The sequence below is a fragment of the Cricetulus griseus genome, chromosome 7 (genome assembly GCF_003668045.3).
Source record: "Cricetulus griseus strain 17A/GY chromosome 7, alternate assembly CriGri-PICRH-1.0, whole genome shotgun sequence".
Taxonomy (NCBI): domain Eukaryota; kingdom Metazoa; phylum Chordata; class Mammalia; order Rodentia; family Cricetidae; genus Cricetulus; species Cricetulus griseus.
This window is the reverse complement of record NC_048600.1, coordinates 14,092,395-14,109,131: the sequence shown is the minus strand read 5'-3', so window position 1 is coordinate 14,109,131 and position 16,737 is coordinate 14,092,395. Positions and strand designations below refer to the sequence as shown.

The window sequence follows — 16,737 nt, the reverse complement described above, 5'->3', positions numbered from 1 at the left end:
GCAGGTCAGTTCATGGATGGCGGGGAATGATGCCAGAGGTAGTGGTTGGGGACTTCTCTACTTGAGCAGCATTTGTGACTGGCTCCCAGTTAAATCAACAGAATATTGCATGTCAGTTGCCATGCAGGGAAACCTAGATCTGAGAAGTCAAATACCCTATGTAGTAGAAATTAATATTCTCTGGGGAGACCTTTCTGAAAACTTAGGCTGGAAGCATATAAAATATGGAGGATGTTTAGGTTCATAATATTATTTGAGCCAGGTGGTGGTGGCACATGCCTTTAATCCCAGCACTTGTAAGGCAGAGGCAGACGGATCTCTGTGAGTTCGAGGCCAGCCTGATCTACAAGAGCTAGTTCCAGGACAGCCTCCAAAGCCACAGAGAAACCCTGTCTTGAAAAACAAAACAAAAACAAAAACAAAAACAAAAAAGAATATTATTTGAGTTGGGCTGGAGAGAGAGCTCAGCACTGGCTGTTCTTCCAGAGGACCCAGGTATGATTCCTGCACCCATATGGCAATTCACAACTATTAACTCCAGTTCCAGGAGATCTAATGCCCTCTTGGCCTCTGTAGGCATTAGGCACTAATGTGGTATACATACTTATTTGCAAGCAAAACACACATAGACACAGAATAAAGTAAATGAAAGAATATCAATTAATTTAGAAGTTGATGTCAGGCCAGGTGGTGGTACACACCTGTAATCCCAGCACTCAGGAGGCAGAGGTGTTCAGATCTCTGAGTCTCAGTTTAAAGACATCCTGGTCTACAGAGTAGGCTCCAGGACAGCCAAGGCTACACAACCACATGGAAAAACCTGTCTCAAAAAACAAACAAACAAACAAACAAAAAACAACCCCCCCAAAACCAACCAACCAAACAAACAAACAAACAAACAAAAACCAGAAAGAAAGAAGAGTTAAATTCCAGCTAGGCATAGTGGCAGCAGTAAGGAGGCAGAGGCAAGTGGATCTCTGTGAGTTTGAAGCCAGCCTGGTCTACAGTGTGAGTTTCAGGACAGCCAGAGCTATACAAGTGAGATCTCAGATCCAGAAAAAAAGAAAGAAAAATAGAAAAAAAAGGAAAGAAAGAAAAGTTAAAAACTGATTACTGTTATACAAAACTGATAACTGGTACAAAGATTTTTCCATGCATTTTGCAAGCATGCATGTCATGATGCACTTGGTTCTCTTCTTCTGCCATATGGGCTCTAGGGATGGAGTTTAGGTCCTCGGGCTTGGCTGCAAGTGCCTTCACCTATTGAGCCATCTCACGTCCCTCTTTATAAAGATTTTTAATCAAGAAGCTCACATTTCAGTGGTTGTTATTCTTACAAAGTCATTCACTCACATACACTTTGTACTCTGCAGCTGTTGGTCTGATAGCTTCTGGCCAGTGTGATGTCGTTGTGGCTGGTGGTGTTGAGTTAATGTCGGACGTCCCTATTCGTCATTCAAGAAAAATGAGGAAAATGATGCTTGATCTCAATAAAGCCAAGACTCTGAGCCAGCGTCTGTCCTTACTTACTAAATTCAGATTGAATTTTCTATCACCTGAGGTAAGACTTGTGAATTTAATGTAAATAAAGATGGCTTTCCTTATTGAGTTGTATAGTCTTTCTAATCTTTTAATTTTGGTGTGTGATTTTTTTTATTATTGTATGCTACATAATAAAGTTTAAAATTTAAATAAAAAAAAAAGATGGCTTTCTAGAGCATCCCTTGGCTAGGCCACAGTTAGATATAACACATTCTAATAGTTATATATTCTCATGATTACAGGGCAGCATGGGGGGTGGGGAGTAGTTATAAAAATTAAATTTGTAACCTGAGCTTGTTTGCACAAACCTTTAATCCTAGCACTCCAGGAGCAGAGACAAGTGAATCTGTGTGAGTTCAAGGGCAGCCTGATTTACATTCTGAGACTGTCTCCAAACATGAATCTGTTAGCTCTCTTTAGAAATATGTTTGCTCACAAAGAGATTTCTGGGTTTCTTTTATTCCTTCATTGCTGTTTTGTTTTTGTTTTTTGTTTTAAACTAGGGTCTTGCTGAACTGGCCTCAAAATTCAAAATCCCCCTACCTCAACCTCCTGACTGCTAGGATTAGAGGCTTGTGTCCCTAGGTCTAGCCAGTGAATAGATTTCAACTTTTCTAAATAGCACTGAGCAATCCTGTGTCCTTTTAACACCCCTAAAGATTGTAACTGTTTTTAATATCCCTTTGCTAGCTCCCTGCAGTGGCTGAGTTCTCCACTAATGAGACCATGGGCCACTCTGCAGACCGACTGGCTGCTGCCTTTGCTGTTTCTCGAATGGAACAGGATGAATATGCTCTGCGGTCTCATAGTCTGGCCAAGAAGGCACAGGATGAAGGACATCTTTCAGATATTGTACCCTTCAAAGTACCAGGTAAATGGTGGTACTTACTGAGGTGTTCTCAACTGTTTCAGTTGCTCCAAAAACTTAAACTCTTGTCTTTTAAAAGGATTTGTTTATTTTTATTTTATGTTTTTATGTGTATACCTTAGTGTATGTTTGTGCATTATATGTGTGCAGGTGTCTACACAGGCATAAGAGGGCACTGGAGCCCCTGGAACCAAGGTTACAGGGGATTGTGAGCCAACCAATGGGGGTGCTTGCAACCAGATCTGGATCCTCCACATGGGCAGCAAGTGTTCTTAAGGACTGAGCCATCTCTTCAACCCAAAACTTAAAAACCTTAAATGATAATTTCTTTTGTTTTTTTGTTTTTTCAAGACAGGGTTTCTTTGTTTAGCTTTTGAGCCTGTCCTGGAACTCACTCTGTAGACCAGTGTAGCCTCAAACTCATTCCTGCCTCTGCCTCTGGAGTGCTGGGATTAAAGGTGTGTGCCACCAACACCCAGCTTTGGTGATAATTTCTTAAAGACAGGTTCTTACTATGTGGTCTTGGCTGGTCTGCTTTTGCCTCCCTGGTGCTATGATTAATTTACATTTTAATTAATTTAAATTAATGATTGTTTCCAAAATACTCAGCTTTTCTTCTTAAACATGGACTCAACTTTAGATTTATGCTGTAACTCAGGTAAACTTTAAAAAAGGCTTTTGTTGTTTTTTGCCAGACAGTTGTGGCTCACGCCTTTATTCCCAGCATTGACAGGCAGAGGCAGGTGGATCTCAGTGATTTTGAGGCCAGCCTGGTCTACAAAGTGAGTTTCAGTACAGCTAGGGCTGTCACACAGAGAAACCATGTCTCGGAAAAGTTTTATTTTTTAAAACAAGGTCTCAAAGTCTGTTGCTGAGGCTGGCCTTGAACTTCAGATCCTCGGCCTCTACCTCCAAGTGGTAGGATTGCTTGCATGTGTTACCATGACAACTTTCTTAAGTTTTTATTAAGTGCCTCCTTTCAGATACTGCTGGAGTCGGTCCCTTTCTCCCCCTCCTTTCTTTCCCCCCATCTGCCCCTTGGATTACAGGGATGAGTCACAATACCTAGGTCAAGCCTATTTGAAATTCCTGATTCATATGATTTCTATATAAAACAGCAAAATTTGAGTGGATGTTTTAAGAAAATAAGATGGTGGGTTGTTTGTTTTTGAGACAGGATTTTACTATGTAATCCTGGATGGCCTGATACATGTTGTGTAGCTTAGGTTGTCCTCAAACTCACAATGGTCTTCATGTCTCAGCCTCTAAAGTACTAGATATGCCTGGCATGGTGTGTCAAGGCCCTGGTGGTGGAGGGGTTCATCTCTAGTACTGGAAAGAATAAAAAGGCTTTCTACATAGATGATAGATAATATTTACATTCCATTTGTTGTTAAGCTTTTAGTTATGTGTCTGTGTCTGTGTGTGGGTATATGCACATGTGTGTGGATTCTTTAGAGGGCAGAAGAGGGCGTTGGTTCTCTGGGAGCTGCCCAACATGGGTGCTGGGTGCTACATTTGGATCTTCAGAAAGAACAGCAAGTGTTACCCACTGAGCTTTCCAGCCCCCTCCCCACCCTATTCTTACCATTGTTAAAGCATATTGCTATAGAGAAGATATAATGCTTACAGTTTCTTAGAGTTAAAACATTCATGTTCTTATAGGAAAGGACACAGTTACCAAAGATAACGGGATCCGTCCTTCCTCATTGGAGCAAATGGCCAAACTAAAGCCTGCCTTCATCAAACCCTATGGCACAGTGACAGCTGCAAATTCTTCTTTCCTGGTAATTGTCAGTGCTGTTTGTGTTTAATAGTGGCTTTTCTGTGTTCTCAGTAGGAGAGCCTGCAACAAATTTGCTTGTGTGTGATTGGAGGCTTAAAATAAAGCTATTCACTGTAAAGGAAATGTTAAAGGAAAAATTATTTAGAAAACAAACACAAAAACTGGGAGTGACGATACATGCCAGTAACCCCAGCATCCAGGATGTAAAGACTGGAGGATCCAGAGTTTGCAGCCAGTCTAGGCATTCAAGACCTCGTCTCAAAAATCCAACAAATAAAATTTTGCTTTGAGATAGGATTTCCTTATGTAGCCTAGGTTGACCTCAAAGTTATAATCCTTCTGCCTCAGCCTCCCTAGTGCTAGAAGTACAGGCATGTACCATGTTTAAACACCAAGTTTAAAATAATGGTTTTAAGGTCTTCAATCTCTCCCTATACTGATACAGAAGCTGTTCTTATGCACTTGGCCATTCATCAACTTTGCATTGCTTATGCTAGGCGCTGAAAATGGAAAGGACAGTTGTGATATGGTGAGAAGTACTAGAATGGCTGTAGATACTGAGGGTATTGGACAGGCTTCTCAAAAAAGGTAGCAAGTAAATTTGATGTGTGTCTGTGCACCTGCCTTGTATGTTCAGTGCCCATAGAGGCCAGAAGAGACATTGGCTCTTGTGGAACTGGAGTTATAGATTTTCCTTAGCTACCATGTGGGTACTGGGAACTGAACCTGGGTCCTCTGGAAGAACAAGTTTTCTTAACCACTGAGCTGTCTCTCCAGCCCTCAATGTTTCTTTGACAGTATAACTAATCAGTTTCTACCACCATACCCTGCAGTGAACATACTACGGATGTAGTATCCATAAACCATTTTTTATGTATAGTCACCTGTGTTCCCAGACTTTATGGCCACCCTACTAGTTGCTACAAGTTCTTTTCAGGATTGCAGAGTTTTTTAAAAAGATATGATTAATTGTGACAACTTGTTTTGATTTGGAATTGTGGAGGACATTCTTTCTTTTTTGTTTTGTTTGTTTGTTTGAGACAGACAAACAAACAAACAAAAAATTTCTCTGTTTAGCCCTGGCTGTCCTGGAACTCTAAATCAGGCTGGCTTTGGACTCACAGAGATCCACCTGCCTCTGCCTCCTGAGTTCTGGGATTAAAGGTATGGCTACCACCACCTGACCATTCTTTCCTTTTTAAAGTAATGGTAAAGGGCTTTTTAAAATCAAAAAACAAAACCCCAGCAATACTTCTTTGTCCTGTAACTTCTTGATTATTATTTGGGATAAAAACATAGGAGATGTGTTCAATGTGTTCTAAAACCACGGTTTTGATGTTCTCATTTGCCTACCTGTGTCTTCTCTCAACATTTGCCTCTAGAATAAAATCTCAAAGCTGTAGGCAGGAGGCAACTAAGAAATGGCACAGAAAATATAAAAATAAATAATTGAAGTAAATAAATAGTTTTAATTAATAAAAATTTCATTTCCTGTTCAAGAAGCAAAACCCCAATGGATCCTTATTTCTAAAGCCATCCCTCCCAGTGTAGTGGATAAATTATTGTATCTTATAAGCAGTTCCTGCTTCCACTGTCCTCCCAAAGTGGCTCAGTGTATGTGCTTATTGTGACTTAATGGTGGATATAGTAAAGTGGGTTTGTTAGATGGAGTCCGTACATACCTGTTAGTGGACTCAGGAACAGACTTTGGAGGTAGCTGCCTGGAGACCTTCATATAACATGGTTGCTGTTACCATTTCAGACGGATGGTGCTTCTGCGATGCTGATCATGTCAGAGGAGAAAGCTCTGGCCATGGGTTATAAGCCAAAGGCATATTTGAGGTAAAGTAAATATTCAGGTGAATTGCCCGTGACTTCTTTATTACTGGAGCTAACCTCTCTGTTTTTGCTTAGGGATTTTATATATGTGTCCCAGGATCCAAAAGATCAGCTTTTACTTGGGTAAGTAGCAGTGTATATCCCTCTGGATTTCAATTAATGTATTTATTACATTTATTTAGTGTGTATGGAGGAGGTCAGATGTATAATTTACAGTAGTTGATTTTCTCCTTCCACCATGTGGGACCCAGGGATCAGTTGCTCACATTTTTACACAGGTTGGAAAATATATTAAACCCTAAGTTGGCAGAATAAGCATTTTGTTTTCATATCACTATCCACTGTGCTATATAATCAGCTAACACCTCTGCCGTGTGGGGGGTGTGTGTATGTTTATGTTTACATGTTGCAGGGTATTGGAATAGGGGCCTCACTCTCAGTAGACAAGCGCTTCCAGCACTGAGCTTCATCCCTACCCACAGGGTCTTTCATTTGACTATCTCTCCCTTCTCCACTGGCTTCATTATAACTTTGAGGCTAGCCAAGCCCTTTCCACGGCCTTTGCCCGTTTTAAATTACACTTCACTGTTTGCCTGTTGATTATCTGTTTTTCCAGTTCTAAAATATAGTGAAGATGAGGCATGTCTTTTTGTATTCTCAACACTTCATTAGTATTTTTATAATAAATAGAACCAATGAATAAGTGTAAAACTCAATTTGGAGTACACTAAGAAATGCTTAGGTTAAAATGGAAAGTTTTAGACTACTACCTTTTGTTTGTTTTCTTTTTCAGACCAACATATGCTACTCCAAAAGTTCTAGAAAAGGCAGGATTAACCATGAACGATATTGATGCTTTTGAATTTCATGAAGCCTTCTCAGTAAGTTGTCTATAAGACACATCTGAAATGAGTATAACCATTAAAAATGAAGCCCATGTTTGTAGGGAGTGGGGCTTTGTATTTCAAACTGAACTTCTTTGAAAGGAGCGCTAGGTCAGAGAATTGGGTCAGACTTGTGGTATTGAAAAATATACCTTTGGAGGCTGTTTCTTAAAAGCCCATTAGAAGTGTTAAATTATGACTTTAGAACACTTTTGCTGAGAACTGATGTAAAGATTTGCTTAAAGTTACAAAGTCTATGCCTCAGATAAGCCCAGAAGAGTATTGATAACAAAGCCTTGAATTATTTTCCCTCCTAGGGCCAGATTTTGGCTAACTTTAAAGCCATGGATTCTGACTGGTTTGCACAAAACTACATGGGCAGGAAAACCAAGGTAAGTTTCTCATTAAAAAAAAAAAAATGCTTGAATTTCCCTGTGAAAACAGTTAGCCTTTATGTCGTCTTCTGTTCATCTCATTCACATTCCATGCCCTTGTTTGTAAGGTAGTCAGCATTCGTTGCTTCCTTCTGGGCTGCTTGCTGCCTCTTAGGAAGAGCCTGACTTGATTGGTCTTAAGTAAAATTGCCTTTAAATTGGTCTTTGTTTGTGTGGGAGCCAGGTTGGATCACCTCCTCTGGAGAAGTTTAATATCTGGGGCGGATCACTGTCTCTGGGACACCCTTTTGGAGCCACTGGCTGTCGACTGGTCATGGCAGCTGCCAACAGACTGAGTAAGGATGGAGGCCAGTATGCTTTAGTGGCTGCCTGTGCAGCTGGAGGACAGGTACGTCACAGAAGTGTCATTGGGACTTCCACATCCCAAGAATGTTTTGTTTGAAGCATTCTTGAAACTCTATTTCTGATGACAGACAACCGAAAACAGAGTGTTTTCTTCCAGAAGACCATTTTAATTCTGATACTTCATTGAAAGGAGGATGCTCTGTAAATTCAAGCTGTTTTTCTTTTTTAAAATGTTTACTTTTCTTGATTACAATATTAATATATGGTCGTTATGGAAACTATGTAAAACATAAAAATACATAGAAAAACTCATTTATAACTTCTTTGCCAGACACTAGCATTAGAGCATCTCAATGCATTTTCTTCTTTAACAATATACTTTTATTTATTTACCTAATAATTGCAACACCTTATCTGTAAAATCTAAGAGAAACAGTCTCTGTGGCTGTTACCTTAGTGTCCAAGTGCTTGTCTCACAGGTTTGAAGTCCTGGGTTCAGTCATAGCTCCACCATAACAAAACAGTCCTCAAGAATGGATGGGGTTGTTGTGGTAGAGCACGCCTCTAATCCCAGCACCCTGGAGGCAGAGGCAGGTGGATATCTGTCAGTTAGTGGCCAGTCTGGTCTACAGATCAAGTTCCAGGACAGCCAAGGCTACATAGACAAACCCTGTCTCAAAACATCAACAACAACAAAGTTGAAACATTGTTGCTTCATTGCCCACAACTTTTTGCTAATGATGGGGATTAAACCCAGGGCTCCACACTTACTAGACCGTGCTCTGCTTAGGATAGTCCCCTAACTCAGAAATACTTATAGTTTGGGTGACTCTCCTAACTGAAACCTTGCATGTATATGTAAGAGCCTGCTTCTTATCTCTGCCTGCTCCCTTGAGGGTGCCAGGTAGTCCACACAGATTCTCTTCCTGTCAGGTGCAATTTTTATTGTTAGTGCACAGAATGTAAGTAACATTAGATGATTCTGTGAATGATTGAAGAAGAGTGTTTACTGTCTTTCTTCTAGAAGTTTTAAACTCACTACTAACTTGTTTCATTGAGCCAATAGAGTGACACCAACATGGTTAGGAAATTAGAGCAAAACTTCACTATTGTGGATCTAAAACAGTGTTTTTTTTTTTTAATTCTTTTTATTTTATGTTTATTGGTGTTTTGCCTGCGTGTATGTCTGTCTGTGTGAGGCTGTCAGAAACCCTAGAACTGGAGTTACACGTATGAGCTGCCATATGGGGGCCGAGAATTGAACCTTGGGTCCTCTGGAAGAGCCAGTGCTCTTACTACTAAGCCATCTCTCCAGCCCTAGAGCAGTGTTTTTCATCCTTGGCATTGTTAATGTTCTGGGCTAGTTAATTCTGTGGGCTGTGTATTGTAGGATTTTAACATAGCCTCCACTCATGAGATTCCAATTGCAACAAATTCTTGCCAATCCTACCCTGGCCCATTTTAGGCACATAGTTGAAACAAGTAGAAATGCCTCCATTCATTGCCAAATGTCTTTTGGCGAGAAGGGAGGCACTTCTCCTTGTTGATAACCACTGATCGTGTTGGAACATGAGAATAGTGCATTGTAAGTAAAGCTGAGAGCGTTCTGCCTCCTGAGTCCTTTGGTTAACCCCCAGGTTACCTTCTGTCTCTGCTCTTTTTATTGTTGTTTACTTATGCATTGTCGAGGTTCTGAACTAATGCATATGCTAAATTCCAGATGAAGATCTTATATCAGAACTTTCAACTTATGTAGTATTGAACTTGGTACTTTTTAAGTAATAGTTTCTTTTCTTTTTTTCTTTCTTTCTTTCTTTCTTTCTTTCTTTCTTTCTTTCTTTCTTTCTTTCTTTCTTTCTTTCTTTCTGTTTGAGGCAGAGTTTCTCTGTGTAACAGCCATGGCTGTCTGGGAACTCTGCAAACCAGGCTGGCCCTGAACTCCACCTGCCTCAACCTCCTGAGTGCTGGGATTAAAGGCATGCACCACCACACCTGACTTAAATAATAGTTTCTTAACACATATTTATGGGAATTGGATTGGACCTGGAAGCTGGGCATTTCATTAGGCTGTTTATTGGTTTGATGGAAGTCCAGTGGTTAACATGACTGTGTTTATCAGATAGGAAATCCTCTTGTTTATGTAAAGCTTAAACTTGAGTCATAACTAGTACCCAGAGCTGTGCAGTTTTTGGAGAAGGGACACTGTTTTTTCTTCCTGCCCTTATGTATGCTCAATTCATCTTAACCACAGAAGAGTAAAGTGCTAAGCCCAGACTTTAGAATCCTCACCCCTGTTTTCAGATCTGGTCTTTCTTTCTTTCTTTTTTTTTTTAGACAGGGTTTCTCAGTGGCTTTGGAGGCTGTGCTGGAACTCGCTCTAGGCTGGCCTGGAACTCACAGAGAGCCGCCTGCCTCTGCCTCCTGAGTGCTGGGATTAAAGGTGTGCTCCACCAACGCCCAGATCTGGTCTTTCTTAACAATAGCTTTGTGGTCTGACTGAGTCACTTAACCTTTTAATCCTACTTGGGTTGAAGATGTGGCCCAGTGGTAGAGTACTTGGCTAGCATGCCTGGAATCAATCCCCAGAACCACAGAAACAAAAATAAAGCAACCATTTATTGCATTACTAGGACTTTCACTCTATATTAGACTGTGTCTGTTGTATATATGTGTCCATGTGTGTATATGTATATAGCCAGTTGTATGTATATAAGTACATATATAATATGTACTCTCTGATTTTTATGAGATCTTTCTAAACTAGGAACCATAAGCTCCATTTTATAGAGGAAGTGGGGGCTCAGAATGGCCACTCTCCCGGGATCACACAGAAGTTTGGAAGGTGTTTGCACAGTTCACTTACCTCCATACTGCCTGGATTCATCACCTTTCATTGCTTTCCTTACTCTGACTGAAGTTTTTTTTTTCCTTTTACAGGGTCATGCTATGATTGTGGAAGCTTATCCAAAATGATTGCTCTAGAGGAGGTGGTCTGATTTCTGTGTGCAGCACTCGAACTTGGCAATGCCATTTCAATGCACCACCAAGTGACACCTGTAGTTCCTAGCTCTTCTTAGGAAAACAACAGCTGTGGCCTTCTCTTAATACTTTGCAATCAAGCCTTGCCAGTGTTCCAAGCTTTCCGATAACCTCATCTTCTGCTCTCTAAATTCCAGAGTATCACATATGTGCACACAGTTCTTGTTATCTCTGTTGCAAAGACTAATGGCTGATAGCAGCTTGGAGAGAGGTTGGCTGAGGTTTGAAGTCATCTTTGTAACATTTGCAGATTCCCCTTGTTCCTGTCCATGTCATAGAGATAATTATTTTTTCTAAAATACAAACCAATGTGCCTAAATTAACTTACTATGAAAAAAATAGTAATCTAAACATCTCTGAAAACTGAAATGCTTAGATATATAAATACCATATTGGTTGACCTTAATAAATTAGAAATGTATTAGAGGACTGTTTGTGGTCTCTTTATTAGTTGAAGAAGGTGGCCCTTTTGACTTAAGGGTGGCTTTGCCTTTAGTTACTGATTTGGAACTTATAACTATTTCAGCCAATTTTGAAACTTTCCTGTTTGTCAGAGTTGATGTCACGGGTTAAAAATGTATTTTGACTATTATAAACCCTCTCAAATTCTTGACAGCAATGCCACACAAACCACATCTATGCTGTCCAGAAAAAGTCATAGCCTGAGTTGTGGATGTTTGTTTGAATGTTGCTGAAATGTGTGGAAGTTGCTGTCAGACTTACCCTAGGCTTTTGGGTAAGGAACAAAGTGTTGACCTCTGAAAAGTATTTAAGTTTTCTTGGTAAATTAAATCATAGTATGCATGCATGAATGCAGGTATGTATGTATGTATGGGATTTTGTGTGGCAATGGGAATTAAAGTCAGGGCCTCTTGAACACTAGGCAGGTACTCAGTCCAGCCCATAATGTGACTGGTATGTATTTGTTTTTTAAGTTTCTTCCAAGTCTAAACTTTTATTTTTAGACATCTGATCTAAATTTTCTCAGTTACATTTTGTGTTTTAATATTTAGAGAACTTTCCCCCAAAAGGTGCTGTTTTAAATTCATTTGCAAAAATGACAGAATCCTTATCACCTAGTCTCTGGTCAATAAGAAAAGAGGGGAAGGGCACACCTTTAGTCTCAGATCTCAAGGAAGCAGAGGCAGGCGGAGTTCAAGGCCAGCCTGGTCTACACAGTGAGTTCCAGGACAGCTAGGGCTACACAGAGAAACCCTGTCTCAAGGAAAAAAGAAAGAAAAGATTGCTAGAAATAGCAATAAGTAGTTTTTCACAAGATGTTAGCTGATGTAATGCCACATTCAATATTTTGTTTGTATTTACCACACATGCTGTAGAAACATGCTATTCGGATAATCAGCCCATCAGAGGGAAAAGGTAGACGGATTCTCAGTATCTCTGTAGTTTCTAGGAATGCTTTGGAGAATCCTAGACTTAAGGAATCAGTGGCAGTTGTCTTAGGGTTTCTATTGATGGGATGAAATACTATGACCAAAAGCAAGTTGGGAGGGAAGGGTTTACCTGGCTTACACTTCCATATTGCTGTTCATATTGAAGGAAGTCAGAAGAAGAACTCAAACAGGGCAGGAACCTGGAGGCAGGAGCTGATGCTGAGGCCAAGGAGGGGAACTGTTTACTGGCTTTCTTCCCCTGGCTTGTTTAACCTGCTTTCTTATAGAACCCAGGACCACCAGCCCAGGCATGGCACCACCCACCATGGGCTGGACCCTCCAACATAAATCACTAATTGGGAAAATGCCTTACAGCTGGATCTCAAGGACACATTTCATCAGCTGAGGCTCCTTCCTCTCTGATGACTCCAGCTTGTGTCAAGTTGACACAACTTACATTACAGCAGTGCCACTAACCACACTTTAGAAACGCTTTAATTTTCCCAGAGTTATCTAAATGTAATAGTTATCAAGTGAAAATTAATTTTGTGAGTTAGAAAAGACCCCCCACCTTCGAGACAGGGTTTCTCTGTATTGCTTTGGAACCTGTCCTGGAACTTGATCTGTAGACCAGGCTGACCTCCGAACTCACAGAAATCCTCTACCTCCTGCATGCTGGGACTAAAGGCATGTGCCACTAACGCCTGGCAGAAAAGCTCTGAGTTGGGGAAAATGGCATTAATCAAAAGCACTTTCTTGAGCTGGCCACATCGCTCAGCAAGTAAAGGTCCTTGCCACCAAGCTTGACAAGTTGAGTTTGATCTCACGACCCACATAGATGGATGTTTCTTTCCCACCCACCAGTCTCAAATAACTGACACAGAGACTTAATATGAATTATAAATGCTCGGCCAATAGCTCGGGCTTATTACTATCCAGCTCTTACAACTTAAATCAACCCATCTCCATTAATCCACATTGTGCCACATGGCTTTTACCTCTATCTGTTTTGTGTTTCCCACTCATTCTGTGTCTGGCTGGCAACTCCTCTGACTCTGCCCTTCTTCATCCCAGCATCCTTAGTTTGGTTGTCCCACCTATACTTCCTGCCTGGCCACTGGCCAATCAGCTTTTTATTAAACCAATGAGTGACAGATCTTCATAGTATACAAAAGGATTATTCCACAGCAGACCCGCATAGTGAAAGGAGAAAACATAAATTGTCTTTGACCTCTATATATATGCCATGAAGTGTGTGTGTGTGTGTGTGTGTGTGTGTGTGTGTGTGTGTGTGTGTGTGCAGTAGCTCAAAGCTTCTCTTTTGGTAAATTTCCAGCACACAATACATTATGATCAACTATAGTTCCCACATCAGCTCCCTGGACTTAACTCCTCCTTCAGAACTAAAATGTGTCTTTATATTAGAAATGATTACTTTGGAAAAGTTCAGAATCTTTAATCATATAAACTCAATAATTAAGGAAACATGGCTTCTGAGGAAGTCTAACTACTGTGTAGCCCAGGGTGGCTTGAAACTTACACTTTTCCTGCCTCAATTTGCAGCTAAGGAAGTTTTAAATTGTCATTTGTCATTCTGCTTTGGCAATCAACTGTTTGAATTGACAGTCCGCTATACAAAAGGGGAAAGAACTTGGTCCAGTGCAGCTCCTGATATTGCCAACAAAGTCTAAGAGCATTTTCTGCTGTAGAATAAATATTTTAAGGTGTGCTATTTTAGTTTATGCTGTGGAACATTTATTTGCTTAATGATATAAAGATGTATTACTTCTGTTTATGCTGCATTTGTGTAACTCTGAAGCTGTGTTACTGTGTCTGTCTAAAACACCTGATGGGCTAATAAAGAGCTGAATGGCCAGCAGTGAAGCAGGAGCAGGGATGGTGGGCTAGCAGGCAGAGAGGATAAATAGAAGGAGAAATCTGGGAGAAAGAAGGAGCAAGAAAAGGAGAAGAGAGGACTCAGGGGCCAGTTACACAGCCACACAGCCAGCCATGGAGTAAGAGTGAAAGAAATACAGAAGAAAAGGAAAAAGCCCAGAGGCAAAAGGTAGCCGGCATAACTAAAGAAAAGCTGGCTATAACCAAGCCAAGCTAAGACCAGGCATTTATAAGTAAGAATAAGCCTCTGCATGAGTGATTATTTGGGAGGTGGGTAGCGGACCCCCAAAAGAGTAAAAGAATAGAGTAAGGAGTAAAAGTAAAAACAAACAACTATATTCTTCTCTTTCACAGCAATGCATTCCCTTTCAGGACAGCACCATTGCCAGTATTTGTGTCATCCCACTTCAACATCCTCCAGTCCCTCCAACCAATGATTCTTATTCATTGAAAAATCCTAATCTGGGTGGAGGCAGAGGCAGGTGGATCTTTGAGTTCAAGACCAGCCTGGTCTATAGAGCAAGTCTAGGACAGCCAGGACTACACAGAGAAACACTGTTGATAACAAAACAAACAAACAAAAAAACTAAAGAGAGAGAGAAGGAGGGAGAGAAAGAGTCCTGAATAAGGGTGGGCAGGTGGATCTCTGAGTTTGAGGCAGGTCTGGTCTATAGAGTGAGTTCCGGGACAGCAAAGGCTACACAGAGTAACGGGTGTGGGTTGAAAAGAAAAAGGAAAAGTCCCAAATAAACTAGTAACAGATTGAACAACAACAAAAATAAAGATAGACCAGTGCCTTAGAGCCATTGTTAACACTGATCTCTCTCCTCTTCAGGGCGTATCTGTACACTCCAGGGTCCCACAGTGTGACGCTGCCTGGGAGCTCTTTGCTTAGAGCTCTATAGCCTAACCACTTCCCCACGCTACTGACCACATGGCAGCCCTACATATGGATTTTTCCTCCCTGCTCTTGCCAGCTGCTTCTCATGTTACCGAGACTGGAGCTTGGCCTCTGCACATTTATCTGCCCAGTTGTCCATTTCCTTTTTAAGCCATCTTAGAAATGGGATTGCTTTGAAATGTGTTTTCCTTTATTTGTCTCTGGAGACTTCTTTTATGGACTATTTTTTTTAATGGTGAGAGCCAAATGAAGGCTTAATGTTTCATGTACTTGTTCCAAGAGCATTGAGTATGTGTGATCATTTGGGAAGGAAAAAGAAATCCCCTGCCCCCCCAAAGCACACTAAGGAAGGCAGTCTCCTCTGCTTCTAAAGGGAAAGAGCATTAGTGCAATTTCTATCTCTAATTTTTGTTACATTTATTTGTGTGTATGTATGTGGAGTGGGGTGGGGGGTGGGAGTGAGCGTGTGCATCCCATGACAGAGAGCAACTTTGGGGATTCAGTTTTCTTCCACCATCTATGGGTTCTGATGAGCAAACTCAAGTTGTCAGGCCCTTGTGGCAAGCACTTTTACTTGCTGAGCCATCTTGCTGATTCTCCAGTTTTAACATCCCATTTTATAAAAATATCCATAGAGCAAGTAAATTTGAAAGACTCATCAGAAAATTTTCATTGCTCTTAATATTTTCTCAAAAACCTGTTACTCCTTTTTGAATTCTATTAATTTAGCCAGATGTCTTATTGTCCTGTCTAATTGCATCTTACTCTTCTGTCTTGCCTTAATCCTGTCACTTTCAAGTGTCATTCAAATGTGTCTTTTTGTTTCTATACATATTTCTCTGATACATATATTTTATATTGATTTTTTAAAGTTAATGATAGAAGGACTTCACCGTTTCTGAAACCTTAAAAAGATGCAAACCTTAAAAAGGCTGAGTGTGGTGATATTTTGTTTGTGATCTAACAAATAAAGCTTGCCTGATGATCAGAGTGTAGAGCTAGCCACTCTAGTTAGACATAGATGACAGGCAGTGGTGGTACACACCTTTTATCTCAGCACTAGGGAGGTGGAGACAGGAGTGATATGTCTGGGCAGAGAGAGGGATACAAGGCCGGAGGAGATGGGAGCTCATTGAATTCAGTCTGAGGATTCGTATGGACAGGGTGGCCCCTTTGGTCTGAGGATTCAGTACAGGTAAGAGGTCTCTGTGGCTGCTCCTTTACTTTTCTGACCTTTTGGCATTTGCCTGATATCTGACCCAGGTTTTTATTATTAAGAGCTATTAAAACACATGTCACACAGGAGAGTGCTCATTGATCGAGAGCTCTGGCTGCTCTTCCAGGGACCTGGGTTTGATTCCCAGCTCTCTCACGGTGGCTCAAAACTGTGGGTCACTCCAGGGTATCTGACACCCTCTTCTGGCCTCTTAGGTACTTCTCTAATGTGGTACATAGATGGAAAATGAAAAAAAAGAACAAGGAAAGAAAGATTACAGAACATAGTTTTTTGCTTGTTTGGTTTGATTTGGTTTGGCTTTTTAAGACAGAGTTTCTCTGTACAGTCCTGGATATGCTAGAACTCACTTTGTTGACCAGGCTGGCTTGAATTCAGAGATCTGTCTGGTTCTGCCTTTCAAGTACTGGGATTAAAAACACGCACCACCACACCTGGAATTATAGAACATTGTATATGTTGCAAAAGTGAGATATAAAGATTGGTAAAACTTACAGCTACTTCAGAGGCATTTTGACCACTCGAAAATCTTGGACCACGGGAATATGATTGTTCATATTTCCTATGAGATAGTTCTAAAGCTGCCATCAATGTTACTGCTCTGCTATGAAACACAC

The 16,737-nt window shown here is 40.7% G+C and overlaps 1 protein-coding gene across 1 annotated transcript in view; it reads left to right on the top strand.

The window, feature by feature from the left end:
- Nucleotides 1-11,124, top strand: part of Hadhb (hydroxyacyl-CoA dehydrogenase trifunctional multienzyme complex subunit beta) — a 31,060-nt gene extending 19,936 nt beyond the window's left edge. The window contains exons 8-16 of the mRNA XM_027424530.2: nucleotides 1,374-1,561; nucleotides 2,233-2,413; nucleotides 4,076-4,197; nucleotides 5,959-6,038; nucleotides 6,111-6,158; nucleotides 6,829-6,916; nucleotides 7,237-7,311; nucleotides 7,538-7,702; nucleotides 10,597-11,124. Coding sequence (XP_027280331.1) covers nucleotides 1,374-1,561; nucleotides 2,233-2,413; nucleotides 4,076-4,197; nucleotides 5,959-6,038; nucleotides 6,111-6,158; nucleotides 6,829-6,916; nucleotides 7,237-7,311; nucleotides 7,538-7,702; nucleotides 10,597-10,632 — 983 coding nt within the window. The 3' untranslated portion in view covers nucleotides 10,633-11,124. The remainder of the gene's footprint in view (nucleotides 1-1,373; nucleotides 1,562-2,232; nucleotides 2,414-4,075; nucleotides 4,198-5,958; nucleotides 6,039-6,110; nucleotides 6,159-6,828; nucleotides 6,917-7,236; nucleotides 7,312-7,537; nucleotides 7,703-10,596) is intronic.
- The last annotated feature ends 5,613 nt before the right edge of the window (nucleotides 11,125-16,737 follow it).